This window comes from Acanthopagrus latus, chromosome 21 (assembly GCF_904848185.1).
Source record: "Acanthopagrus latus isolate v.2019 chromosome 21, fAcaLat1.1, whole genome shotgun sequence".
In the NCBI taxonomy this organism is placed as follows: domain Eukaryota; kingdom Metazoa; phylum Chordata; class Actinopteri; order Spariformes; family Sparidae; genus Acanthopagrus; species Acanthopagrus latus.
Genome location: NC_051059.1, coordinates 25690661 through 25717159, shown reverse-complemented (window position 1 = coordinate 25717159; position 26499 = coordinate 25690661). Strand labels below are relative to the sequence as shown.

At 41.9% G+C, this 26499-nt stretch overlaps 1 protein-coding gene and 1 pseudogene across 6 annotated transcripts in view; one reads left to right on the top strand and one right to left on the bottom strand.

Moving 5' to 3' along the window:
* Nucleotides 1-24058, top strand: part of larp4b (La ribonucleoprotein 4B) — a 42231-nt gene extending 18173 nt beyond the window's left edge. For 2 of the 6 annotated variants that reach the window (XM_037083588.1, XM_037083589.1), the window contains exons 4-17: nucleotides 2474-2647; nucleotides 4241-4322; nucleotides 6339-6475; nucleotides 7094-7197; nucleotides 9304-9414; nucleotides 10149-10202; nucleotides 11154-11360; nucleotides 12477-12583; nucleotides 12875-13138; nucleotides 13661-13706; nucleotides 13859-14029; nucleotides 14138-14394; nucleotides 15667-15778; nucleotides 16208-24058. In XM_037083588.1, coding sequence (XP_036939483.1) covers nucleotides 2474-2647; nucleotides 4241-4322; nucleotides 6339-6475; nucleotides 7094-7197; nucleotides 9304-9414; nucleotides 10149-10202; nucleotides 11154-11360; nucleotides 12477-12583; nucleotides 12875-13138; nucleotides 13661-13706; nucleotides 13859-14029; nucleotides 14138-14394; nucleotides 15667-15778; nucleotides 16208-16534 — 2153 coding nt within the window. In that variant the 3' untranslated portion in view covers nucleotides 16535-24058. The remainder of the gene's footprint in view (nucleotides 1-2473; nucleotides 2648-4240; nucleotides 4323-6338; nucleotides 6476-7093; nucleotides 7198-9303; nucleotides 9415-10148; nucleotides 10203-11153; nucleotides 11361-12476; nucleotides 12584-12874; nucleotides 13139-13660; nucleotides 13707-13858; nucleotides 14030-14137; nucleotides 14395-15666; nucleotides 15779-16207) is intronic. The other 4 variants (XM_037083590.1, XM_037083591.1, XM_037083593.1 and 1 more) reach the window with 4 other exon arrangements.
* A 72-nt stretch (nucleotides 24059-24130) lies between these two features.
* On the bottom strand, nucleotides 24131-26499 carry LOC119011276 (annotated as a pseudogene).

Here is a 26499-nt window from a genome sequence, read left to right as displayed (position 1 = left end):
TGCAGATGGATGGTTGTATTTTTATCTTTCAGGATATAAAGATCTGTCAGCGATGAGTTGGTTATGGTGTTATTAAGGTGACAGGTTTGACCGCTCAGCACTGCGACGGGCTTCTGGATTTCATTCAGACATTTGAAAATGGAAGCTACCCACATTTTAACTGCCATCACTGCTCTCACCCATGCTTAACGTTCATACTATAATAACAAACAACTTTGATCACAAAAATAGCCCAACAGTTGGATAATGTTGATTTTGTTTCCTAATGTGAGGAACAATAATCCTGATTTTGTGTACTCTCCAAACTAAAGGTGTCGTGATTCTTAATGATATGTTTTGGCATTTGATTTTCAAAAGATGATAAAGATGTCTCAAATTAACAATAGTGGGCAAGGCAAGTTTATTAATATAGCAGAGACATAGACACACATCAAATTTAGATGGTAAAACATTAAGAAAACATCACAAATTGCATCTAGAAGAAAGCAAGCAAATAAAATGTCACAGATAATGGCAATAATTAGATTCATAATCCATATCCAACATGATTTTGTGCGACGGCTAGTTAGTTAGCTAGTTCTTCTGCTTTTGATTTTATGGCAGCTGGGAACCAGAATGGAAAGAAACAGAAATGATGTAAGAGGTATTGGATTATCTACACAGTATGATCCTGCTGTGCTGCCTGTGTAGAAAGAAAACACTGGAAGAATCCCCAATTGAGATGTTGATTACTGAATGCTCATTTCGATGTATTTTGAATTTCTGAGTAAGCTTTTTGCTCACCTGTGGATCGACAGGTGTGCAGGAGAAGACATGAACTGATTGTAATTCTGTTATTCGGAATCTTGACGCCCCAAATCTCACTACACATCATCTTTTACGGGAATCTTTAAAAACTAGTCTGAAAATGTAATAACTTTAAACACGTCTTATATGTATTGCATTCAGGTGCACTCTCCAATTACTCCTTTAATTGCCACCTTGTCTAAAGATTAGACTTAATTTGTGTTTGGTTTAACTGTCTCAACAACACTTCCACACTTTTATGTGTTAACTTTGTCGTTAGTGTTTCTTTTGAAAGTGGTCCACTGTTCTCCTGAATTTTTATCGTTTCTCTTGAAAATACACGAAAAGCCGCCTGACAGTTTTAGATTAAATGTTGTGAGTTTGATAAATTTAAAAAGATGATGACTGGAGGTTTAACTCGGGGGTCTGAAAGATGGTCAGAGACACACTGCACTCTCCGTAGATTAGCTGCCAATCAAGCGGTGGGAGCGGCGCTGTGATGTCAGGCTTTATTTTGTGTCGGTGAAGTGCACCGCCTGTTGTCCTGCCATGGTGACTGTTACTGAGGTCTTCTCATTTATTCCAAACCAATCTACAAGATCAAGTTAATGGCTTCCTGCATGTCAGAGGAAACGGCTGCTGAATGTTGTTTGGCTTTGAATAGGAAATACAAGATCTTCAAGGATTACATAATAACGGTATTACAGTTTAATGTTGTTGATGCTTTAGCAGGTACTAGATATACTAGTACAAAAACTAGATGTCTCTTTTATCAGAAATAGCTGTTTCTTTAGTATATTTTATCACGTTTTTTATGCTTTCTGATGTCGTCATGTTTTAATTTGCTGTCAACTGTCCACCAGTTTCTCAAGTTAAAACGACAACCTGTTCATGTGTCACCGCTCTGTTGCTCCGAATTTCCCCTCAGTTTTCTTTCACAAGTCATTTTCAGTCACTTCCACTTTGCTGTTTTTTTTTTTTTTTTTAAATTTTCTGTGGTACTTCTGTCAGTGAAACTCAACACTTCCTACAGAGATATTTCACATTTGACCTCAAGTCTTAAATGTCATTGACAGTCGCCTTTATAGTGATAGAGGAAAGCAGAGTAAAAATGGAAAGTATTGGTTGATAAAAAAGCGCTTTTCTGTTTGTTAACACAGCAGCACAAGAGGTGTGGAAGCCCATTTCCACCAGTAAGAAAAAGAACAATTGATGAACTTATTTGAAAACAAAAAAAAATCCCCATGATGATGTGATAAAAAGTTCTAATTTGAGGCTTTGTTTTATTTTATAGGAGAACTATTAAAGAGCATAATCAAGGTTTCGTTTAACTGGCGAAAATGGACCTCGATACAAGAGTTTACTGACTAGTTTACTGGTTTGATTTAATTCCTGGTTATAAATGTATTCAGCAGGAGCAGACTGGATGGTCCTCACATCTTTTAGTTCATAAAAAGGATGAACATAGATGCCATAGTGTTGAAAGTTTCAGGAATTAATGGGGATTATTTTTTCCATTTCGTGACTTCCAGCCTACATCTTTGCGAGTTTTAAATTTGAAGGTGAGGCCCAGATTTGAGGCACTTTGTCCTCAAAGGCACCACTTTTAGTTGAAATGGCTTTTCAAATTTCCTATCCTTCCACCTTTTTAATACTTATCATACCTCCCCCTTGTTGATTGTCACAGGCTATGAAGCCAGTGAAGACAAAGTTTACAAGGAGCCTCTACTAACCGACCCAGATGAGCCTCCACCGGCACCAGTAATGCTGGCCGAGCCGGCCCCCGTGGCCTCCGTCACCCTGGAGTGCTCCGAGCCAACCCTCTCAGAATACCCCGAGCCTGGGCAACCAGGGCGCACAGGTGGGCTGGTTAGTGATTGGTTGTTTGTCGGAGCAGGCTGTGGGCTGGTCGCAGGTCAGTATCATTGTGTCTCCAAGGCCCTGGAGACTTTCCAAACATACAGGAAGTTAATTTTGTGGCACCTTCAACCAGACAGGGACGATCTTATTGGTGATATGACTCGGTGTACTGCTTTGTTTGAATCAATATGTGGAGGATGACACAGTGACGTGGAAACAAACAATGGCTGCTAAAGTAAAAACATCGAATTGTAACCGTAAAAAAAATAATTTGAGGCTTTTAAAATAGTGCGTTTACTGTAAAAGAGATATAAATATTACGTAATATTGTTTCTACTTATTCTGGTTGGCAGGTGATTATTCACAGCTACTTGATGAGAGCAACCACGTCTCTTTGTTTTTCTATTTACGTCTAATTGATTAGATTAAAATTGCACCATGCTGTTGACAGCTGTGCTCAACCGTAAGTAGCAGAATTTATAGTCTGAAAGCATAAAACGACCGCTTAAGAGCTGTTTGTTGTTTTTATGTTTTATTTATGGCAGTGTTAAAGTTTCACTGACCACCACTGGACACAGTGCGAGACGAGACATTCATCTCAAAATGTCCTCTACCTGAAAGGAATGTCAGCAACAACACTGAAGCTGAAGGAAGGGACAGTGTTCAGAGAATTATCACAAAACACTGTACAAGTACACGTCCTGTTGTTTCCATCCTGCAGCCAGTAAATGAGCAGCTCCAGGAGTCACTCCTCCGCAGATTAGCCTGAGCGCTGATTGTCCTCTGGAGGAAAATGAATACAGACCGACTCAAATGTTGTTGTGAGTCGCTTGTAAAGTGGAGAGAGCAGAGGAGAAAGTATAAAATTGAACCATTATGTTTTTATCCAATTTTTAAAGTCTTGGGATTGTTAGTTTTCCAAAGATTGCCTCCACATGAGGGCTGCAAGCCATTAATTATATTCATCGTCAGTTCATCGGAAGATTATTTTCTTGACTGTCGGTTACTTTACCTTTTGCACTATAAAATGTCAGCGATCAATTTGTGTTCCTCAAAGTCCAAGATGACTTCTTCAAATATCTTGTTTTATCCACAATCCAGTGATATTGAGTTTACTGTCACAGAGGAGAAAAGAAACCAGGAATTATTCACTTTTAAGAAGCTGAATTCAGAGAGTTATCCGTTGGCGATTACTTACTAATGGATTAATTGATTAATTAGTACAGCTCTATTCCCTATTGATTTATTAATTGTAAACATTTTTGGCAAGCATGGTACCCTGAGCTTTATGGTGGTAAAACACTCCTGAAGTTTTAGTTAAAGTTCCCTCAGTGAGTACATTTGCGAAGCCATTCACTAAAGTTACTGTAGAACTGTGAACAAACATAAGTAAACTATTTTTCTTCTATGTTTTCATACAAGCAATCCTTGAATAATTTGCTCAGCATTTCTGCTTCTCCCCACCCACATCCTGCTTTTAATTCATTATTTTCAACCTTTACATTTCATTGATTTGAATCATATTTGACTCCCAGTGTTTCAGGTGTTAGTTAAGTTGTTGTTTAACTCACCAAAACATTTTCCCGTGTGTCAGCAGGCACTGAACCCCAGCAAGAGAATCCCCAGGAGGGCCTGAGGGAGCACCTGAAGAAGACCTTGGAGTTCTGTCTGTCCCGGTGAGTTTAGCGCAATGATTTTACTCATGACCGTACATCAAAATGAGATACGGGCCATGACTAAGACTATGAGCAAGTTTCCTAACAGAGGTTTCAGGAAATATTTGTGACATTGTGTGTAATTCTAAGTACCTCCAAAAAGAAAATGAATAAAAATGTTGAAGCATTCTCCCTTGCTGTGAAACTAAACCTCAGATTGTTCAGGAATTGCAGCATCAGGCTAAAATCTGAGACGCCGTCCACCTCTCTCATCGCTCAGCAGCCGTTTCACACTTGTTAATAGGAAGAGAAGCACTTACATTGAGCCACAGCAAGAAAAATCTTCAGCGACCTTTTAAAGAAGCAGAGAAGAAAGGCTTCTGTGGATGACTCAGTGGAATCTCCCCCCTCTGGTTATTCTGTCTCCTGAAATACTGTTGATCCGTCCTGTCACCGGCAGCACAACAGGTCACCCCACTGTGTTAAAAAGTATTTTTAACACATTCGAAAGACAAGCTAAAAGTATGATTTAGTAGTCTGCATGCTATGGAGCAAAAAGTATGTTGTTAGTGGTGCTGAAGGGTAAGAACCACACCAGAATGTAACCGGATCAAAGTGACATTTACATGCTGTCTAACGCGCTGCAGCCGAACAGCTCATTAGTCGCTCATTTAACAACCTCAGGTGCAGAAGGAGATATTTAATAAGTCGGATAACGAGGAGGATTTAGAAGGAAATTCGGCGCGAGTCTGTGGCTCATAATTCTGTTGTGTTTGGCTTGTGCGACCATCTGCTCTCCTTATCATACAACACTCATGTTTGACTGTTTCATGCAAGATTAGATCGACTGTAAGAAGATCGTATTTTCTGTCTAATAATCAAAATTAGACAACAACACCGGGTGGGATTCACAGATACAATTCACGATATTATCACAGTAAAGCGACTTGACCTGCCAGAGATCAGTTAAAATGTTTAAAGGAGCTATACGACTACTGACAGTGACTCTGGTAAATTAAATTATCAGGGGAAAATCAATATTTGTCTATCAATAACATATTGCCATATCGTTATTTTGTCCCACCTCTATTAACAACCAGTAACACCTGGCTTCTGTCTTCAATGAGAACGGCGACACACAGCTTTCAGTCCTCAGTCATCATGAGTGTTAGTAACCTGTTGAACACGCTAATTTTCAATGTTGTGAAACGTTTTGAAGTGACTCGATCTTCTTAACATGATCTGAAGAGACGTGATGACATCATTATTTATTAAACATCAGTTCTTTACGTCTCAGGAGGCCCTCAGTGGTTGTGATACTGATCCAGCATCCCTCTCCGTCTCCCCCTCCTCTCTCTTTCCCCTCTCTCCTTCTCTCTCTCCATCCCTCTCTCTCTGTGGGCGTCAGGCGTGGTCTGAATGAAAGCCTTATTTCATCCTGTTGAATGTCGCTGCGTTGGTGGCAGCAGTTTAGCTGCGGCTTTAAAGGGAACTGAGGCCTCACAAAGTTTGGCTTTGGTTTTTGTTTTTCTCCCCTAAATCAACTTGGAGCAAGTCATCAAGTACAGGTCGCTAGACTTTTATCTGGCTTTGCCAAAACTACAGTAAAAGCAACAAAACCAAAATGACAGTGATCAGTCATAAAGGGGAGAGAGAAACCAGAGGATGCTGTTTGGTTATGAAATGCAGGATGAGAAAATATTTAGAGAAAGTGAAACTATGAGCAGTAACATTTCCTTTTGATAAAACCAGTTGGCTCACAGTTGCATAAGTAAAGCAGTGAAGTGTGCAACAGCTGTAGACTGAAGCAGCTGAGAGGTTCAAGAGTTTCACTTGTGGTTCACATTCCCACGTTGGTTCCTTTTGGTTTCCTAAACAAAGCTGCTTGATGTTTTTCGGTGTATGTTGTAGTTTGATGTGACGACAGGTGTGACTGTGCATTTGTCTGAGTAAATAATAGTAAAACTTCACCTCCCACATGTCTGAGCTGCATCCTGAAGTGTCACTGAGCTCATCTGCCTCTTCTTTGTCTCTCAGGGAGAATCTGGCCAGTGACATGTACCTCATCTCCCAGATGGACAGTGACCAGTATGTGCCAATAGTGACGGTGGCCAACCTGGACCACGTCAAAAAGCTCAGCACTGATGTGGAGCTGATCGTCGACATTTTACGATGTGAGTAAAATCTTTAGTGTTCATCCTTCATCGTTTATTATCAGCCTCATGATTACACCCGCTGAATACAATCTGGGAGTAGAGCCGGACTTTAATGATGGTCACTCACCTGCTGAGGAGGCTGAACGAGAAGACAAACTTACAGGCGCAGTGAGTGTTTAACAGCATGAGGTTTGGGTTGATTTCCCAGGAGAGCTTGTTAAAGTGCATTCAGCAGAGTCTCACCTGCTTGTGTTTGATAAATTCTCATCCTTTATTTACTATTTAAATTAATCCTGTCTGGCTTGAAGCTTCACTTGTATTTTATGGCTCAGTGATGTGAGCAGTGTCAAGATTTTTTTCTGAGATAGTGTAAACAAACTGTAATTTATTTATGCTGCTGTGCAACGTGTCGTAGCATTTAATATCTTTCTCTCAAGGCTCATTTATGCTCAGTGTTGTATACAGATATATTATATATATATTTCTGCCAGTTTTCTGAAAGCTTACGGATACAGAACGGAGCAGCAGCAGCTCAAGCGAGACACGTGGCAGCCAGTGATTGTGATTTTTTAAATTATTATTATTGTTATTAAAAACTAAACTCTGAATGCTTCGTTCTGTCATTCTGATCTCCAGCGCTGCCACTGGTCCAAGTGGATGAGAAGGGGGAGAAGGTGCGACCCAATCAGAACCGCTGCATCGTGATCCTCAGAGAGGTTCCTGAGAGCACGCCCATAGAGGTCAGTGGATGTTCCTGATGTTTGATTTGCACTGTGACAATAACCGGATTGGTCCCGGACCAGTTGTGTGATTACACACATTTCACTGAAACACACTTTTACAGAATCAGCTCACACCCTGAATACAAACATAACACACGTGTAATCGATAGTTTGACTTCATGGTCCGTTCGCCTCATTGGCGAGACTCTTATTTACAGTCTTGTCTCAGATATGCTTCAAAGACAAAACACACATTTGGTATGAATGTCTAAGGTGACTGTGAAGAAAAACACCTCTGGCCAGCGAAGTCCAACAAAAAGTTTAACACAAAAGTGTTCAAAAAGTCAAAGGTCACTGTGACATCATACCACGCAAAACATTCTGGCCTTATTAATCTGCACAGCTCAGGAACAGCGACTCAAATGGTGCATAGATGCATAAAACAGCTATGCAGTAATTCTAGTTGATATCTATGATGTGACCGAACCCGGACATCTCTTCCCAATTTTGTCTGAACCTGGCCCGGCCGCTTGGATCCCAACTGCTTCGGGTCGAACCTCAATGATCTACTGCGAAGTGTTAACACATTGAAGCGTCTCTCTCTCTGTTGTCTCTGAGCTTCTGTACGGCCCATAGTACTGCTATTATTATAGAAATTCTCAGTTTTGTAACAGTAATTAACCTTGATCCCGGTCTCAGACTGTGCTGTGTTGGCTCCTTGAATTGGAGGGAATTTGGCCTGGTGAGTCCTTGAAAAGTCCTTTAATTTGATGTTTTAGAAGGTGTGGGAACCCTGGAAGGTGTATGCGTTATTAGTTTAGCTAACATCAGTAACTTGCACAATTCGAAGTCTCGGCGTTGTGCATGTGAGCCAGAGACCTGTAGGACAGCAGACCATCAGTAGAATAAACCATGACAGCGGGGGAGCCCATTTGAAATAAAACAACCCACCTGTTGACCCGCACACCTGATCAGGACTTAAAGACTGAGAACTCGACATCATTTTTTCACTAATGCAGCCACAACAGAGGCTTTACCCACAGTGATTGTGGCGATTTCAGGAGGTTTAATGTTACTTCAATATCCTTTTCCTGCTACTGCAGCAGCCACTGAAACATCCTGAACAGTCCCAACAGCAGCTATATAATATTTGCAGAATGATATCAGAGCAGCACTCTTTATGTTCCTCAGCATGAGAGGACACTTTCAGCTGAACTGACTCAGAGCTAAAGAGTTTTCTCACAGCAGGACAGTTTCAGCTCCGGAGTGTGTCAGATAAATCTTTTCCTGTGCGATCATTAATGTTAGTGTATCAGTTGATGAGAACATTTGGGAAACATGGCGGATCATGTGACAGTATGTTGACCTCAGCTGCAGTAGATGAGGAGGACGTGAGCTGCAGACGGAAGATTTAAGGAAGGTTTTTCTTATTCTCGTCTGAACCTTTAACATGTGCTGCTGGATGTTTTTACTGTGCAGAACAAAACTGACGTAAGCTTTGTGTTCATGTGCCTCTGTACAGTTCTGAAGCTGTGACAGCAGGAAGAGTCTGACAGCTTGACTCAGGTTTCATTCCTCACTTGGTTTTGACCTTTATCGTTGGTTCTATCATTCGTGTTACTACGTGATTTATGTATTCGGCACCAACAGCAGGACCTGGTGCATACTTGACTTTATGAGCCACATGAAGTATTCACAGCCAGCTGAATTATTTACAACAGGACTCAGACATGATAATTGACCTTATTACTTTCTCGCAAACAAATAAGTTCAGAGAGAACCGTCGCCAACAGCAATTTACTGGCGTTTTTTTTTTTAGGTCTGCTTTTTTGTTGTTGTTGTTTTTTAAGAACATTCAAACAGAACATTCAGAGTTTATTTGGGTGTGGCAGCAGAGAAAGTATGTGTGAAAAGAAATGGAAACAACAGTTGGTTTTATTTCTGTTTTCAAGCAAAACAAGCGTGAATGTCGAGACGAATTGGACCTGTAAAAGTCTCGACTTCACAGTTTTGTTTCAGGTCAAACCAGCTGAATTGTTTTGGTTTCAGTTTTATTTGCTGCTGGTTGTTTTCTTACTGTGTGTCACTGTTGCAATAATTTCTTCTCCCCGGTTTGTTCTGCAGGAGGTCGAGGCTCTTTTTAAAGGGGACAACTTACCCAAGTTCATCAACTGTGAATTTGCCTACAACGACAACTGGTTCATCACCTTTGAATCAGAAGCAGATGCACAGCAGGTAAAAAAAAAAACTTCATGTCCTGTAATATGACGTCTTTCAGAGTGAAGCTGAATATGTTGACGGTGTTGATTATGAGGAGTTGCGTTGCCGGATCAGTAGGATTAGGATACGGGTCAATTAGACCTCAGCGTTGCTCCTTTTTGAAAGAACGGTGACGTTTTGGACATCTGACACCGAGGCACAGCCCGCCCATGATATTGCTCAGCTGGCTACTGATACCTCGAGCTAATGGTCTTGTTTTATGTAATAGGAGGGGTTAGCTGGTCTGCTCATATCATGTTAGTCTGGATACAGTTGTGGAACCAGCCCCGAGTTAAAAATGAGTTATCCACAGGAACTTGAATGAAGAGATTTGGGGAAAGAAAGAATTTTCAAAAATATTTTATAGCTGTTTTAGTAGATGAGAAGATGGAAAGTACTCAAATGTATTTTTTAAAACGATTATTAGTGAAAAACAAGCGGTAACTTTTATTTTACCCTGGATGAGTGATGATGCTGTTAAAGGTCCAGTGTGTAGGATTAAGGAGGGAAATTTAATTTGTTTATAATCACCTGAAACTAACAGCTTCAGTATTCAGTTCCAATCTGCAAAATCACTGCTAGATGCCACTAAATCCTACCTGCTACACTTTTTAACATCCATCTGGTACTTAAAAGGCTCAAGTTTTTGTTTTATAATCAACTGGTTATATAATATATAACGCTGTGCTGTCCACTTTCTCCTGATGAAGGCATATCAGTATCTGCGTGAGGAGGTGAAGACCTTCCAAGGGAAGCCTATTAAGGTAAGTGACTTGCTTAAATATCTAGACATCTGAAGTAATTGTATCACCACTAGTCTAAAAGTCTAAATAAAGTGCTCATCTATGCTGTGAACTCGCTGGTTTCAGCTGAAAGAAAATGTTCCTTTTTGTGAATTTCACCTGCATGTCATAGTCTGCGCTTTCATAAAGTCCGAAATGGGAAACTTTCCCTAGTGAAGGACGGAACAGAGATAAACTTCCTCATGAATAATTAATCACTGTCACAAAGAAACACACATCACAGGAATAACAGGTCTTCACTTCAGAGGTTCGTTCAGAGGTCGAGTGACGTCACACTTGGAAATCGTTCTACTAATGTATGAAAATCCTTATTAACACCACAGAAGAAGAAGAGCCTGACTCATCAGAGCTGTTTCTGTACTGTGTTGTCAGGCTGCACACAGCTTCTTTCATTACTGCTTGTGATTTACACTTAATGAAAACATTCAGTTAAAGAGCACAAAGGTAACTTCTGTTCCTCTGCCACATTAGCCACATGCTAAATACTAAATAATGAATTAACTGATTTGGGATTTAGGCCTTCCAAAGCCGAATACGACATCCACAGAATGCCTTTCTTTCAGTTTACTGTCATGGAGGACGAAAGAAACCAGGAAATATTCACGATTAATCGTTTAGCAAACGAGTTGACAGCTTGTTGATTAATTGATTGGCTGCCTGTGCTTTTGCCCAGCTGTTACTGTCTAAATTAATGCTTAAATTCTGGGCAAAACTTTGATAAACCTTTTTGTCTGCTGCACAAGCACATATTCATTAACGAGGAGTAATTAAACAAAGAAGAAGATGTAGACTGATGCCAATAATTATCATCAAACTTCAAGTGAAAAATCTGTTTAAATAAAAGTCCTTCTTTCACTTCGTGCTCCAGTCGTTCGTCTGATTCCCCTCCCTTCTTCTGTCTCTCTCCACCAGGCGAGGATAAAGGCGAAGGCAATCGCTATCAACACTTTCATACCAAAGAACGGTTACCGGCCGGTGGAGGTGAACCCGTACGCCCAGCAGCGCTACACGTCCTACTACATCCCGCCGGTTTACAGCCCCCAGCAGCAGTTCCCCTTATACAGCCTCATCACACCGCAGGCCTGGTCCGCCACACACAGCTTCATCGACCCCACATTGGTAAGAACCAGCTGACAGATTTGAAATTAGAGACTGCAAACCGTAACGACTGTGATGCTGTAGGGTCTGAGGTAAAAGGAAAGTGGTACTTAATCAATCAGATGTGTGTTTACAACAGAAAATAATCAACATTTATGTCCTCAAAAATTAGCAAGTGCATTTGCTGTTTTTATGTACAAGTCTCAATATGCATGTGGATAAATGGTTTTACAATATAACATGCAGCAGGAGGAAATGTTCTTTATCAAGCCATAAAAAATAGTCTACCGCACTTGTCAGAAAGACGAAAGGAAACAACCAAAACTAAACCACCGTCGGTCAGTTCCAGACCAACACAGCTGTCACGTCGGGAGGTCGAAGACAGAGAGCCAAAGCTCCTGCCCCGTCTTTATTGGTTGTTCCGCAGAAGACAATTTAAAAAAAAAAAAGAAAAGAAAAAGGAAGAGCACACAAGACATCATGAGTCAACAACATGTGCACAGGACGACCAGCAGGGGGAAGCATTTCACACTTTTAAAAAAAAAAAACTTTATTTTCAGCCAACAGACAGAAAGAAAAGGAAAATGTTGCTTTTCAAAGAGCAGAGAATCATAAAAGTCTTAACGAAAATAATCAAAAAATACAAGTGCAGACAATGAAAATAGATAAACAAATAATCAAACAAATAATAATGATGAAAATCAAGTTGAGTGTACTCAGGCGGAACACTGACAGATATTTGTTTTATTAATATGACGTGTCTTGTTTTGTGTTTTCAGTGAGACGAGAGACAACTTCCCTCCTCCAGTTAACAAATAAATTATTCTAATCTGTTTACTCTAATGAAAATGGTCACCACAGGTTGTATAGAACTTGTCAGTCAAGCCTCTAAGAGTGATACTGTGTAAGATCTCGTAAACATTGAATACGTGATGGTCGTGATTCTGGCTTCCACTGCAGCAAAACCTTTAACAACACTAAGTTTGCTGTTAGCAGGGAGGGTTCTGTATCAAAGCATCATATAAAAGTCCAGTAGGAGGACAGTGAGTCTCACTGCAAACACTCTTGACTTTGCTACCTAAATGATGTTTTCACTTCCCGTTAACGCCGCTGGTGAATCTGTTCTCTGCTCACCAGGTTGCACCATTTCACAACAACCAGTTCATCAATGGATTCACCACATCACACAGTTTCAAACCAGCGACGTCCCCGCTCACCGTCAGACACTACTCGCCCAGGAACAGGTTTGTGTCTGTGGATCTTATCACTAATAAAGGGGATGGAAAATGAGCATCTATTAATAGAAACAGTCTGAGTAGTAAGATATTTCTCAGCTCGCAGGGAGGGAATCTAACTCTGTTGGCTTCCAGTTAAAGCGGAGACGAAGCTTTTGGTTTGTCTGACGTACGATAAAGTTCAGAATTTCTTAGGTCGTATCGTTTGAGCCCACAGTCCTGAATGTGGTTACATGTTTTAAATTAATTAAATGTGATGCTCTGACACGTGTTGACTGAAGTGTTTCCTGTTTCCTGCAGGAATCACAGTAAACCTCACTTGAGGCCGACCATCCCCACAGTGGACCGCAGCGCCGGCCTCCTCGACAACCCGGGCCTCTTTCCCAGCTTCCCCAGCGAGAGGCTCAACGGAGTCCGCAGCAGTCCACCAACACGACTCCCCACCAGCCAGCCCAGAACCAGGTTACCCTCCACCACCGCCTTCCCACGCAGGGACACCGTGGGCACGGGGCGAGTAACGGAGCCCACGACCACAGACTACTCTCTGGGTATTAGCAGAGGAAGGTAAGACACCGCTGCAATTCACAAGTTCTGTTAATACTGTAACCGGACTGGTCCTGGATTTTTAGTGCCACTACAGTGCAGATATTAGAGAGACAATGTGAGCAGATGGGCCAATATCTGCTCATATTATTATCGGTCCTGGTCTCTTGGGGTTCGGAAAGTTGTTTTTTAACAGTTTCAGAGGAAGAAAACACAAATTGAATTGGCAATAGATATTCAGTTAGGGTTCAGAGAGGAGAGGGAAATCTACAACAACACAAATCTTCACAGAGTTGTGGAATATTAAATCATCTTTGCTCACTACATATAAGCCTCCCTGACCCTCAGATGTGCATAAACTACAGGTTCTCTTTAAAATACAGCAATGTTAAATGATCTTACCGGTATCAGCCATGAGAAGCAGCAAGCTTAAATCCACGTCCTGCGTCCAAAGAACTGATTTGTCATCATACATGTGCAGGGTGAAGTCATTGTTTCAGTTAGAATGGATGCTTGTAAATTGAAGTGTTCTCTTTCTTAAAGGAAAAATGTTTCTGCTTCTAGGAAAAAGAGGGACGAAAAGTTTACAGTAAGTACCTCCCTGGTGTCCTCCTGCGTTCATATCTTAAAATGATGTAGCTCTGGTGTGAATTTAGCTTCAGTTTGTTGTCCTGACTTTGTGTGTCAAGATTGTCCCCTGTCGCTCCTCCTCTGCTCACTGTGTTTGTTGCCCTCATGTAGAGAGTGACGCCTCAGTCGCCGCCTCCTCCTCCCAAACCCCCGTCTCCGAGCTTCGAGCTGGGCCTGTCCAGCTTCCCTCCCCTGCCCGGAGCAGCCGGCCAGCTCAAGACCGACGACGTGTTTGACAACCGGCTGGCCAGCAGCGTCGTCGTCGGATCCGCAAAGGAACGGGTAAGGCAGAGGCTGGAGATTTGATGAATACTTTTACTGCTGCGACTACAGAAAGGGAAATAAAATTACTTGCTTTAACGCCTCACTTTCAATCTCTTTTCATTGCAGAATGTAAGTGCTGACTCCAGCACTGGAGGCGCTCTGTCTCCAGCAGGCCCCAAAGAGCCTCTTCGGTCCTCCACCTCCCCAATGCCCACAAGCTTCCAGCCCTCGCCGACCACCCCGACCCCAGCCTCAGCCTCAGCCTCAGCCTCAGCCTCAGCATCAGCCTCAGCCTCAGCCTCAGCCTCAGCTTCAACCTCAGCCCCGACCCTCACCCCAGCTGCCGGCCCGCCACACAGTCCCGCTCCCTCCCTCCCAGCAGCGTAAGAACCACACTGATGGTGTTGAATCTGTACCGCAGGGTCTGTCAGTAGATATTCATCCTCCGTTGTGGGGCAGCAGGTGTTGAGAGACCCACCATGCTGGGATTTTAATGTCATTACCAAAGTGGGATGTTTCTGGATTTAACAAATGTTAAAAGAACTTTTTATTCTTCTGTCTGGTATCACTTTATTCTCTGCCAAGGCCCGTAACTGCTCCGCCATAATTTAACATCACCAGATCTGGAGCAGCCGACCAGTAGGACAACAAAACAATACAGATGGAATCAAATAAAAGAGAAATTAAAATGTTCACAAAATGTTCAGCAGCTGAGAGTAGTCTGGGTTGTTCTCCCCACAGATCTGTGTTGTCATATCTGTTTGGATATACTTCTAAAACTGTGAACTGTTTGAAAATCACTGAGTGTTTTCTGAATCTTTATAATCTCAGCTGCACACTGATGGATTCTTTGCCACTTTGTGACTCTATAGTAGCTGAAAAACAACTACCCTCTATGAAAACATGTTAAGATCATCTAGATCGGGATTGTTATTAGGACCTGCATTAAGTTTTACTCAATTGTAGACACCAGACACCTAAATATGGCCGACTGTTTTCATCAAGATGGCTTCATCCCTGAAATCTGTACAACCAAAGCTAAAAGGTTACAGAAGTCAGTAAACGATAATAAACTTTACTAAATACAGAATATAATAATCCAACCTGTTGATGCAGAAGAGGAATGTCTCAGCTTGCTGTCATGGTTCTTATTTGAAGAGACAACAGTCTCCGTCAGCCAGCAGGGGGCCGCCGCCCACAGGAGGTCTGTTTTCTTACGTTTAACAGGGTCTATTCTGGGCTGAGACCCATCCTACGTCTCAAGTTTTCTTTCAAATCTGTTGAGTACTTTTCTGCTAAATCCTGCTGACGAACCAACCAACAAACATCCTGGAAGAAGAAGAAAGTAAATTGTCTCTCGGAGGCTCAGTCCAGACGCTCATCACGGTCATGATTGATCAATAATATTTACAATGCAGGTTCAGGTTGACAAGTTGTCAAGAGACGACTCTGTCTTGTGCACCTGGAGAACATCAGTTTCCTGGTGTTTGCTCGCTGCATCTCTGCTGTTGTTCTTTGCAGGCAGCACTGAGCATCACACTCTGTTTATAATTTTATGAGTGCTGATATCGTCTGCATGAGTTCCTGTTATGTCTCACTTTGCTGTCATCAGCTATATTTAATTTACCGTTGTCTTCTCTCTGTGTCGGCTTCAGGGAGGTGAAGGTGACGGAGGTAAAGCCGAAGGAGGTGCAGTTAACTGTGGAGCGAGTTCCCGGCACTCTGTCCACTGCAAGCAAATCGGTGCAAGTCAACGGTGCTGCCACGGTCAGTATCGAACCTTTCTTCTCCTTTTGTTGTTGGTTGTTGTCTTAACTTCCTGTAAGACGTCAGATGAATTGGTGTTGGTGTGAACAAATGGTGATAAAATGAATTGTTCCTCAATTCTGTTCCATCTCGTGGATTTTGATAATAGCTGAGAACATTTCTGTTCTGTGTGTGTGTTTTCAAAACAGATAAGATATCAGTCTGAAAGATTTACTGTGTAACTGTGGGGAATTTTTTTTTTTATCTGAGAAGAGCACTTTCACAGAGATCAAAAAACAGTTTCAGGAACCAGCTGCCTTGATTTCACTTGCGTGACAGTGCTGAAAGACTAACTTCTTATTAATAATACGTCGAAGCCGGCAGATGATTATTGTGAAGGTGTTGTACAGAATATTTCACGTCTCTGTGGTTGTTGTTTTTCCCCCCCAGGAGCTGAGGAAGCCCTCCTATGCTGAGATCTGCCAACGGGTGAAGGACGCCCCAACATTACAGCAACCGCCGACCCCCAAGGAAGCCAAGCCAGCCTGCGCTGCCCCCGCAGGCGAGGAGAGGAAGTGCCCCGACGCCTCCATCCCGGCAGGAGAGGCCAAGGCCCGAGAGACATACCCCCCCTCCTCCAAACCCGGCTCGGCCACCCCGGGCAGACCCCCGAGGGACGCCCGAAGGCCAGCCGGGCGGTGGGCGTCCCCGCCTCCACATCCAGGGAAAACCCCCAGCAAAGATCCCCACCACACCCCACCCAAGTCCCCGCAGTAGGGCGACTCCCCTCTGCCCCTCCCTGTGTCCTCCAGCCTCCCCCACTACGCTCCACTGATGCGTTAAAAAAAGGAAATATAAGTCAGGGCTACTCAATACTTATATCCCAGACTCACCAGTCACAACAAGCATAGAGGACGCCTTCTTTTCTGGATCAGGGCTTGCAGACAAAAAGCACTTTACTGTGCATGTAGAGCACCGTTTCATTCTTTTTATTCTATTTATTTGCTTTTTTTTTTTTTTTTTTTTTAATTTTCAGTTTTATTTCTCCTTTTTCTCTTTTTTGCATTGCGTTACTTGTGTCAGCCGATGAGTCGGCACAGACGACACGGAAATTTATTCATTCTGTCCAAATGGCCTTGTGGGATTAAATTAGCGTGTGTGTGTGTGTGTGTGTGTGTGTGAGTGAGTGAGTGAGTGAAGCAGCAGGGGCATTGTTGGACGCCACCCCAGTGGATGATGGGAAAGAGCGCGTACAACAGACTCCGCCTTGTGTGGGCTCTCATAGTGAGGGGTCTGTTTGCATGACGAGTGGCACCGTTGTGCAACTTTGTGTAGCTTCATTATGGGTCACGATTAGCAGATGTGTTTTATTTTAATACATATTCACATCCATATGCAAAACAAAACATCTGAATCTCATCGCAACAAGACTCAAATCCTTCAGTTTACATCGCCTCAAAGTGAATTTTCTTGAAGATTTTGATAACGTATTTTTTTTCTTCAGCAGCTCAGCTTCGTTCGTCTGTCGGTACAGTTACTGCTGGTAATCGTTCTTCTTCCTCTGACGAGTTTCTCTGTAAAGAATCGGCTCTCTGCTGCTGCTGTTTTTTTTTTACTGTTTGCTAACACTGCTAACTGGCTAGCTGTATTGCGTAGCTTGTGTCTAAAATGGGAGATCAGTGCTGAGAAAAAGGCATCTTGGACCTGTTGTTGTCGTTTGTTGGCCAGAATTTGACTATTGGAAACGCCTGAAAGTTGGTTAAGGTGTGTCTGTGTGTGTGTGTGTGTGTGTGTGTGTTGAGTCAGGGGAAGCTCAGTTTTCACGGCATTGTGGTTTTTGGGAAAGCTTGAGAAGCTTTGGCGGCTGCGGCGCTCTCTTCTCTCCTCGTTTCCTGCTAGAAAAAAAACAAACAAAGAACCTGTGGAATGAATCCATTAGCAGGCTGACATTTCAGATCCAGTTGTGATGATCAAACGGCGGCCTTCTCGTCTGAGGCGGGTCCGTTCACGCTGGAGGTGAGGAAACACTGGCGAGCTGAGATGAGGAAGGAGGAAGTTAACACTAGCTACCATTCAGACGCTCTGACAGTTTAGCACTGTGACGGGTAACTCGCGGCCTTAAGAAGACGACGACCTTGTTCTGAATATCTGCTGATACAAAAAGTTTCAGTTTGAAGTTTGGGGAACGGAGGCGTGGCCGCGGGATGTTTCCATTTCTTTCCTCTAGATATGGTGCTAGACGTCGAATCCTGGAATCTGTTACTACAACTCATCTAGCTAAACTAGACTCACATCTACATAACTGTAATTGCACTGTTCGTGTTTCCTCGGACTCGGAGGGGCAAAGGTTTCATTATCCTGGCTGAAGCGTAAAAAAAAAAGGGAATTGATCCTTTTAAAAGTCAAAGAGGAAACAAACCTTCAGAAAATCAAACCCTGACACAATCGCTCGAGTGTTTCTGTTTTGTTGTTCTGCCTTGTGGATGCCTGTTGAACACACTGCAGTGAAGGACGGACGTTCAGGCAGCGTCGCATGACTTCGCAGAGTGGATCGGCTTGTTATATTGTGCAAATATCATCATTATTATTATTATTATTATTATTATTATTATTATTATTATAATTATTTTCTTTTTTTCCTCAAGGAGTTTGGTGCTTTTATAAGCATGCTGTGGTTTTGGAGTTTGGCCTCAAGGGTTTTCATTGCAGAGTGCTCGTAGAACTGATGAACGCAGAAAGTGAGACGGTTGAATAGATCTAGAACATTTTACTAAAACTAAACCGATGAAGGTAAACGATGAGTGGGCTTTTTTTGGAATGTAGTTTGCCACGTTGGAGTGTGGAAGAGGTTTTTGATGGGAGTCCCATCGTCGGGGCTCGTGTGAACTGTGTTGAACCAAACGTCCTGTAGAGAAATTTTAAAAAACTGTTAACAAGCAGCCGAGAGCGGATGGATTTACAGCAGGGAAGTCTGAAACTGTCGTGTGGAATCATCCTCGGGGTGAAGATGTTCAGCTCCTCCTCTTCGAGTCTTTAACACGAGTTGTTTGTCGTTTTATGTTTTTCTGTCCGCATGCTCCCTCGTCGGATCCTTCTAGTTCGAGTTTGCACTCTTTTGATTTGAGGGTTTCTTTTTTGTTTGTTTGTTTGTTTGATTGGTTTTTGTTTTCCTTCTAAAAACATTGAAGAAAGATTGATCCAGCACACTTCCTGCTTCACTCCTGCGTTCCTGGGATATAAACTGCACCTTTTTTTTTTTTTTTTTTTCAAAGCACAGAGTAAAAGGAAAAACATTCACATCCTTTACTCACCTTGAGCCCTTCAGATTGTGGTTCCGGACGGAGGCGCTAACAGAACCACACTCAGTCGGGCTCAGTGGGACTCAATCAAGAAGCATTTCGGATGACAGATGTTTGTCGGGGGAGTGAAGCAGCAAGGAGAGGAAACCTGTCGGTCAGATTTTGTTTAAATTCAAACTTGGGTTGGGAGGTCTGTCTACTGTAGCAGCCACTTTGGCAGATAACCAACCGAGATATTTACTGTATTCTAAAGATGTAATTGGCCGGAGAAGTGTAAAGAATTATTGGTATACGAGTGGCGACTGAAGATGACAGTTAAATGATTAAACTGTAATTATGGAAAAGTCAGAAGTTTGTTTTGTGGGACTGTGAGGCGAGTTTCCCTCCCTGCTGTGTGCTCGGCTCAATCTTTTTATTATTATTTTTTTTTTAAAGATGCAAAACACCCATAAAAAGATTTAAAAACAAAAAAACCAACAAACCACTGTACTATACACGATATCTGTTCGGGGGGGAGGGGACACAAACCTAAAAACCACGTGGGACCTTTGCACGTCTCGCCAAAGTCTTCCTGCATCAAGAAGCATTCTGGGTAATCCCACTAAGAGGAAACAGGAGCCCATCTGGCGCAGGGAACGCTTCATTAAAAAAAAGCCTGTACTCCTGCTCATAGCTGCTTTTGATTTGGATGCGAAATCTTGAGTTGATAATATATATATTTTTTCTTTTTGATTATTTTCTTTGAAGGACTGAGATGCACTTGGATGGGTCGAATTTCTTTTTTGTTTTGTTTTTTGTCTCATCAGTGGAAATGGTAAAAAGAGAAAATTGCACCATATCCACTTATTTATAAACCAATGCTGTTTATTCCATGAGAAATATCGTTAAGTTTTCTTTTTTTTAGGGAGAAGAGAAAAAAAAAGATAGAGATGCATCAAGGTCTCTAATGTATACGCAAAATGTAAAGAGAGAAAAAAAATATTTCCATCCAGTGTTTGAGAAACTTGAATTTTATTTAAACTTGAAAAATGACTTTGCCTTAACTTTTATACAAGACAAGCATAGAGTTTATTTCTTTTCAACAACAACTAAAAAAAACAACAAATCCCCAAAATGCTAACGAAGCGTGACGCGTGGAAAATATTTAGTCGTACTGGACGTCACAAGTCTTACTGACAGAGAGAGAGAAAGTACAAATCTAGCAGCGTTTTCTTTCTTTCCCCCTTTTTATTTTCGGTTTTTGTAAACTGTACGAAAAAGACTCGTTTCGATTGTTTTGTTTAATTGTTTGATAGTTTCAGGTTGTGTGTGTTTCTTTTTTTTTTGGGCGGGCTGGGGGATATAAACCTTGTAAATGCAAAACTAGTCAATACTGTATTAAATTTGTGCACTTTGAAGTGTGTGCTTTGCTTGTACAGTTGTAAATACTCAGAAAAATATAAGAGGTACCTTAAAATGATTATAAAAATATATTGATCTTGTTGAACTATTAATGTCGCTATCGAGCTGGATGTAGGATATAAAAACAAAAAAAAAACTTAATGTTGTGCTTTTGGAAATATTTTTCTTTAACTCTTTTTTTTTTTTTTTTTGTATTCTTAGTTTGGGTGTGCGGAGTTTGAATTCTGCTCCAGGCTGCAGGCTGGGCAGGTCGTCTGATTGTAAACTCTTCTTTGTGTTTTTGTTTCTTTTCTTTTCGTCCTTCATTCCATTTTTCGTCCCTGTGTGGTCACCTGGCTGTACAGGTGTGTCCTCAGACCACTCCCCCCCTCCTCACTGTGCACTAATTGGGAAGAGCCTGTGGTACTGACGAGCATCTTATTAACGTAACGTACGAAGCTGCGTGTCCAACAACGTCCTCTTTTTTTTTTTTTTTTTGAAAGCTTCGGCTTCTTTTCGCCCCCTTTCTTTTTAGCACAAGGATCTAAAAAAACTGCGCTAAAAAAAAAAAAGCACTACTCGTCAGACTTTTTTTCTGATGAAAGGTGTTTTCGACATTTTGAAATATTACCGTTGTAATACCGAGAGAATTTAATAGATGTAAATTAAAAGCTACGATGAACAGCTTTAAAAATATTAATGTTTAACAAGAGGATTGTAATGTTGTCGCGGAGGAAAGCAGCCTCGTGTAGACGTGAGACACTAATACGCTACATCGATATTTACCGTGACGATTATGACACGTTCATACTTACACAGCTCAGCAGTTTAGTATAATCAAACTGTACTGTGTCCACATTAGGTGGGCAGCATGACTAGACAATATTTAATGTTAAACAATGTTAACAACACACCTTAAAAATATAAGAATTATGCTGACATCTGTTCGGTGTAAAGGGTCACATTTAATGCAGTTTTTTCAAGTTTCTATTTATTACTTATAAAGTTGAGGGGAATTTCAATTTGGTTGTTCTGTCTTCTGAGTATTTAAGTTATTGAATGTGACTCTTTACTGTGAACTCGTGTAAATGGAAGAATTTAGGTAATTAGAATAAGTAAAGTCAGTGTTTTAGGAAAATCATCAGACAGTAGCGATCTGAAGTTCTGCCTCTTTTTAAGTCTTCGGCAGGATAATCGCGTCAATCGGTTCTTTTTGTTGGTTTTGCTGAAAGGCCAAAAAATCTGAACAATCTGTGGTTTTCTGTTCAGTTTCAAAGACAAATGAATTTCCTTTTTAAGTTTAGTGGGTTGTAAAAATATAAGCTAAGCTAGGCTAACCACGTCCAGATTACAGAGAGGCACCGTCAGGAACCATCTGACTGATCAGACGAGACACTTTTGATTCTGCTTCACAATTTGGTCCGTACTAAAAAAGGTTTTGACGTTGGATACCAGTTCTTACTCATGAGCTTCGATAGTCTACCTACAGCTGAGACTCATGGGAGATGTAGTTGTTGCGTGCCAGTAGATTTTGAGTTTGTCTTTGTCGGACTCCAGCTGGTGTTCGAAACAATTCAGATCAGGATCTGGTTTCTTTTATGGATAGAAAACCACAGAAACTTGATTTAGCCTTTCAGATAAACGCATAAAAAAAGAAAATCTCCAGCAAAATCCAACAACTGACAGCTAGAAGCAGCAGAAAGTCGTGCAGGACTTCTCTCTATTTTCCCCGTGACGTACCGGGTCGGTGTGAGCTTACCATTCACTACGAGCTGCTCCTCCTCTGGCCGGCTTTAAAATAAAAAGAATGACGCCTGATGGACACGTCTCAGCTTTGTCTTCTGTCTTCAGACACTCTGTGCTTAAAGGCGATCTGATTGTGTGAATCCCAGTTGACGATATCAAAATGAAGCACACTCAAAGCACATTTCAGAACTTCAGCTTGTACGACACTCGACGTGGGAGAACTTCAGACCTGTGGATTGTAAATTCTGGCGACACCGAGCAGGTTAAAATGTTGGATTTGTTGTTGAGCTAAAAGTTTCCCCACGTCGAGCGTCGCTGCAGCCAAAAGAAACCATTCAAACCTGTTCCATGTTGTTGTGTCTCGACCTTCTCCTGATTTATCTGTTTGAGGGTTCTTGTTCATGTTCTGCAGCTTTCATGATTTTTCCCTCTCCTGAGAAATAAATGTACAAATAATTTTCTTATGTGCTTTTTTTTTGTTTTTGTTTGGGGGGACAGAAGCGGAGGCTCAACTGGAATCATATTTGTTTTTGATATTTTTTTTTTTTTCCTTTTTCATGTGTTTCAGAGTGAGTTTTTTTTCTGGCACATACAGAACATTAACATTCTCCGATTGAGATGTCTGTTTAAAAACCATTTGATCACATGTGGACTGCATTTTGATGTGGCAAAGAAAACCAATAACTGTGCCATTATACAACTGTTGTTTTTGTCTTGACTGGGCAGTTTAACCTGTACATAGCTGAGCGCTTGCCATCTCGGGCTTTTAGTTTGGTTTTTTTGGTTTTTTTTCGTGTTTTATTTTTGAAGATGAGATTTTCTTGTTACTGAAAGTCCATCAAAAGACGTCTCACGTCTGGAGAAATCTACAATGTGACACCACTGACTGTAGGAGCGGTTCTCGTGCGTTGTAACTTGCGGTCGATCCCTGCTGAGGCACGTTTGACCTCGAACTCTTGAGACGTAAAGAAAAAAAAAAACAACAACAAAAAAAACACAGACGCTGATTACAAACTGAACATCCCTGAACTGTGAATGTGTGCATGTGCAGGGGGCGGGGAGAAAAAATATATATATATAAATGTACCACCCAGAAATCCAGACCGAAGTTAAAAGGTGACTCTTTCTGACGCGTGGTACCTCAAGACTGGACGGTATCGCTTCAAGGGATCTCTCATTTTGGCGGCGAGATGGCCGCAAGTTCTGCACGCCTCTCCTGTATCGCTGGCATTAAACACAAACGCTCACGATGTGGCGTTTTAGAGGAGCTCCTTTTTCTCTCATGGACTTCTGCATGGAGCGTCAACACCTCATATCAGCCTGTCGGTCGCCTCAGCTCTCAGTCTCCTTCCTTGTTCGCACGTTTCGACAGTGCCGTTGGGGTTTTTTTTTTTTGTTTGTTTTTGTTTTTTTCCTCAAGGGTTGCATCTTGTCGTAAAAGTGGACTCCCTTGTGGTAGTTTTTTTTTTTTTTCTTCAAAGATATAATAACGAATGCACACCAACTGACTGGAACAAGACTCGATCTCTTTATCAACTCACTGTGGTTTAACTCATTAACACTCTTACCATGCTACGCTAACAGCTGTGGACAATCGATGACTCCATCACGTTGGGGGTTCGGACAGATAATTTTTTGCCTAACGACACCTTTAACAGATGTGGAATGGAGGTTTGCGTTCAAGAGGGCTTCTTTTTTAGCGTTTGTTTTTTGTTTTTGTTTTTTTCGTTGGGTCTATTCTTCCATCGAGACTGGAATCAAGCGTACATGTCAGCTATAGGTAATTTAAGTTACTCTGTGTCATGATGTAAAACTGTCTAATTTGGAGAAAAAAATGTAGCTTACTGAAAAATAAAGATTTAGGCACTGTTGAGGAGCCACTGTCTGTGTTTTTTTGACTCAGAAAGAACGGTCGTGTGGACAATGCAAGTCTTTGAATTTCATTTTATTCATTTTCATTTCAATTTACATTTAATCACTTTATTCTCCAATCATCATGTCCTGTGTTAGTCGCCTTTCCCACTCCTGTTGTCACATGAATCAAGAGCGAATGACTAAAAATCTGTTATTCTGGTCTCTTTCCGCCCCGTCACATGAAATGCAGGCTTATGGTGATTGTGTTTATAATTCTGATTAATACTTACTGTTATTTATATTAGGTATTATATTACATTTACCTTCATTATTACATTATTTTATAGTTATTATTCCATCATATCAGAAGAGACTCAACAACAAATCGATGCAACTGGACAGTTTGAATATTGTTCTTCAGTTCGCTTCTGCGCTTCGGCTCACGGACGTTGAATTAAAAAAATAAATGAAACTAATTAACTTAAGAACTTTAAATACATATAAAGTTCAGCAACATCTCAGTGGATGGATCTTTAGGAAAACACAAATTAATCAGCAAAAAGTAAAACAAAACTTAAACTATCAGTTTATTGTAGTTTATGGTGCCAGTTATGTTTTGTGTAATGTTGTCAACAATTGGGGATCTTTTGGTTTAATCCCAGCTAATAATGAGTCTCACTCATTTTGCATGTAAAACAAGCCCCTGCTGAGTTTACTGAACTCAGCAGTGTCTCCATAATAAGAAAACCCAACTCCAGCACAGAGCGGCTGAGTGAATGTGGTCTGGACTCTGTGGAGGAGAGTCATGGTGTCAGAGACGCTGTAGAAGGACAGAATACCTGCACTGTGATCCAGGTACACTCCAACTCTGGAGGACAGAGGACCTGAGACGGGAGTGTGGACATCGTTGTGATGAAGGTTATAACTGCAACTGTCGCATCTTAACGCCCAAGATTCTTCATTGCATTCAAGAAAAGCATCGTTCCACCTCCCTCCTCTGCTGATATTCTTGTATGCGACTGCTACATAAACTATTCCTCTCCACTCCAAATCCCAGTAACAACGTCCAGTCAGACTCTGTCTACTCAGAACCTGCCACCAATCTGTGAATCTGTCTGGGTGACACAGAAAAAAACTGTTCTGCCCTAATTACTGTTGCTTTTCTGTTCCCCTCTGATAATAACAAATTTACGTGTGCCGTGTTTGGATCCATTGTGAGTTCATGTGAATTTCTTAAGAAGTCAGCTCTGGTCTTTGGCTCATGTGGCAGTAAAACATCCACGTCAGCCAGTACCAATGAGATGTTTGACCATTTCTCACACAGGAAAGTACTTGAGAGGACGGATGTTGATGCTGGATGAGTGTGTAGACTCACTGAGTGCTGACAGTGAGGGGTAGTTGTGTAGAAACTGGTTGTGATCCTCTGTGTGTGAGAGTTTCTTCAGCTCAGCGTCTTTCCTCTTCAGCTCAGTGATCTCCTGCTCCAGCTTCTCCTGAAGCTCTTTGACTCGACTCACTTCGTCCTGGATTCTCTGCTGGATGTTGTGTCGACTCCCCTCCAGCTCTCTCTGCCTCTCAGTCCTCTCTGCTGCAGCTGACACTGTGTCGTGGCCTTTATGTTCGTCCACAGAGCAGAGATAACAGATACACTGCTGATCAGTACGGCAGAACATCTTCATCACCTCATCGTGACGAGAGCAGATGTTCTCCTGGAGCTTCTCTGACGGCTCCACCAGCTTGTGTTTCTTTAAAGGAGCTGCTTCATAATGAGGCTGGAGGTGTTTCTCACAGTAAGAGGCCAAACAGACCTGACAGGACTTGACAGCTCTCAGTTTCCTCCCAGTGCAGACATCACAGGCCACATCTTTAGGTCCAGCATAGCAGAGATCAGCAGCAGCAGCTTGGAGTCCAGTCTTCTTCAGCTCCTCCAGTAAATCTGCTAACATGGTGCTTTTCACCAGGACAGGCCTCGGTGTGAAGCTCTGCCTGCACTGAGGGCAGCTGTGGGTTTTCTTCTCATCCTCTTTGTCCCAGTAGCTTTGAATACAGTTCCTGCAGTAGCTGTGTCCACAGGGAATAGTCACCGGATCCTTCAGTAGATCCAAACAGACTGAACAGGAAATCACTTCCTCTTCCAGCTGAACTCCTTTCTGCGCCATTTCACCTCTGGCTGTGTTTGAGAGTGTTGCTCTCCTGAAAAAAATCAGAAATATCCATGTATTAGAGAATGTCGAGAAAGACTCAGAGGGAGAGTGGAGATGTCTTCTTCAGCAAAGGTTCAATATGCCGCAACTTTCTGCGTTGTTCCGTGTTGTCCCGCCCTGCTGTGCTGTGATTGGCTAATAGTCCCTACACGTCCTTGTAATTGGGGGTTAAACAGTAGCACAACGACGAGCCAATCAGAGCACTGTACGACATAGTAGGGCGGGACTAGGCGGCAGATGCAATCGATCTCAGACCTGT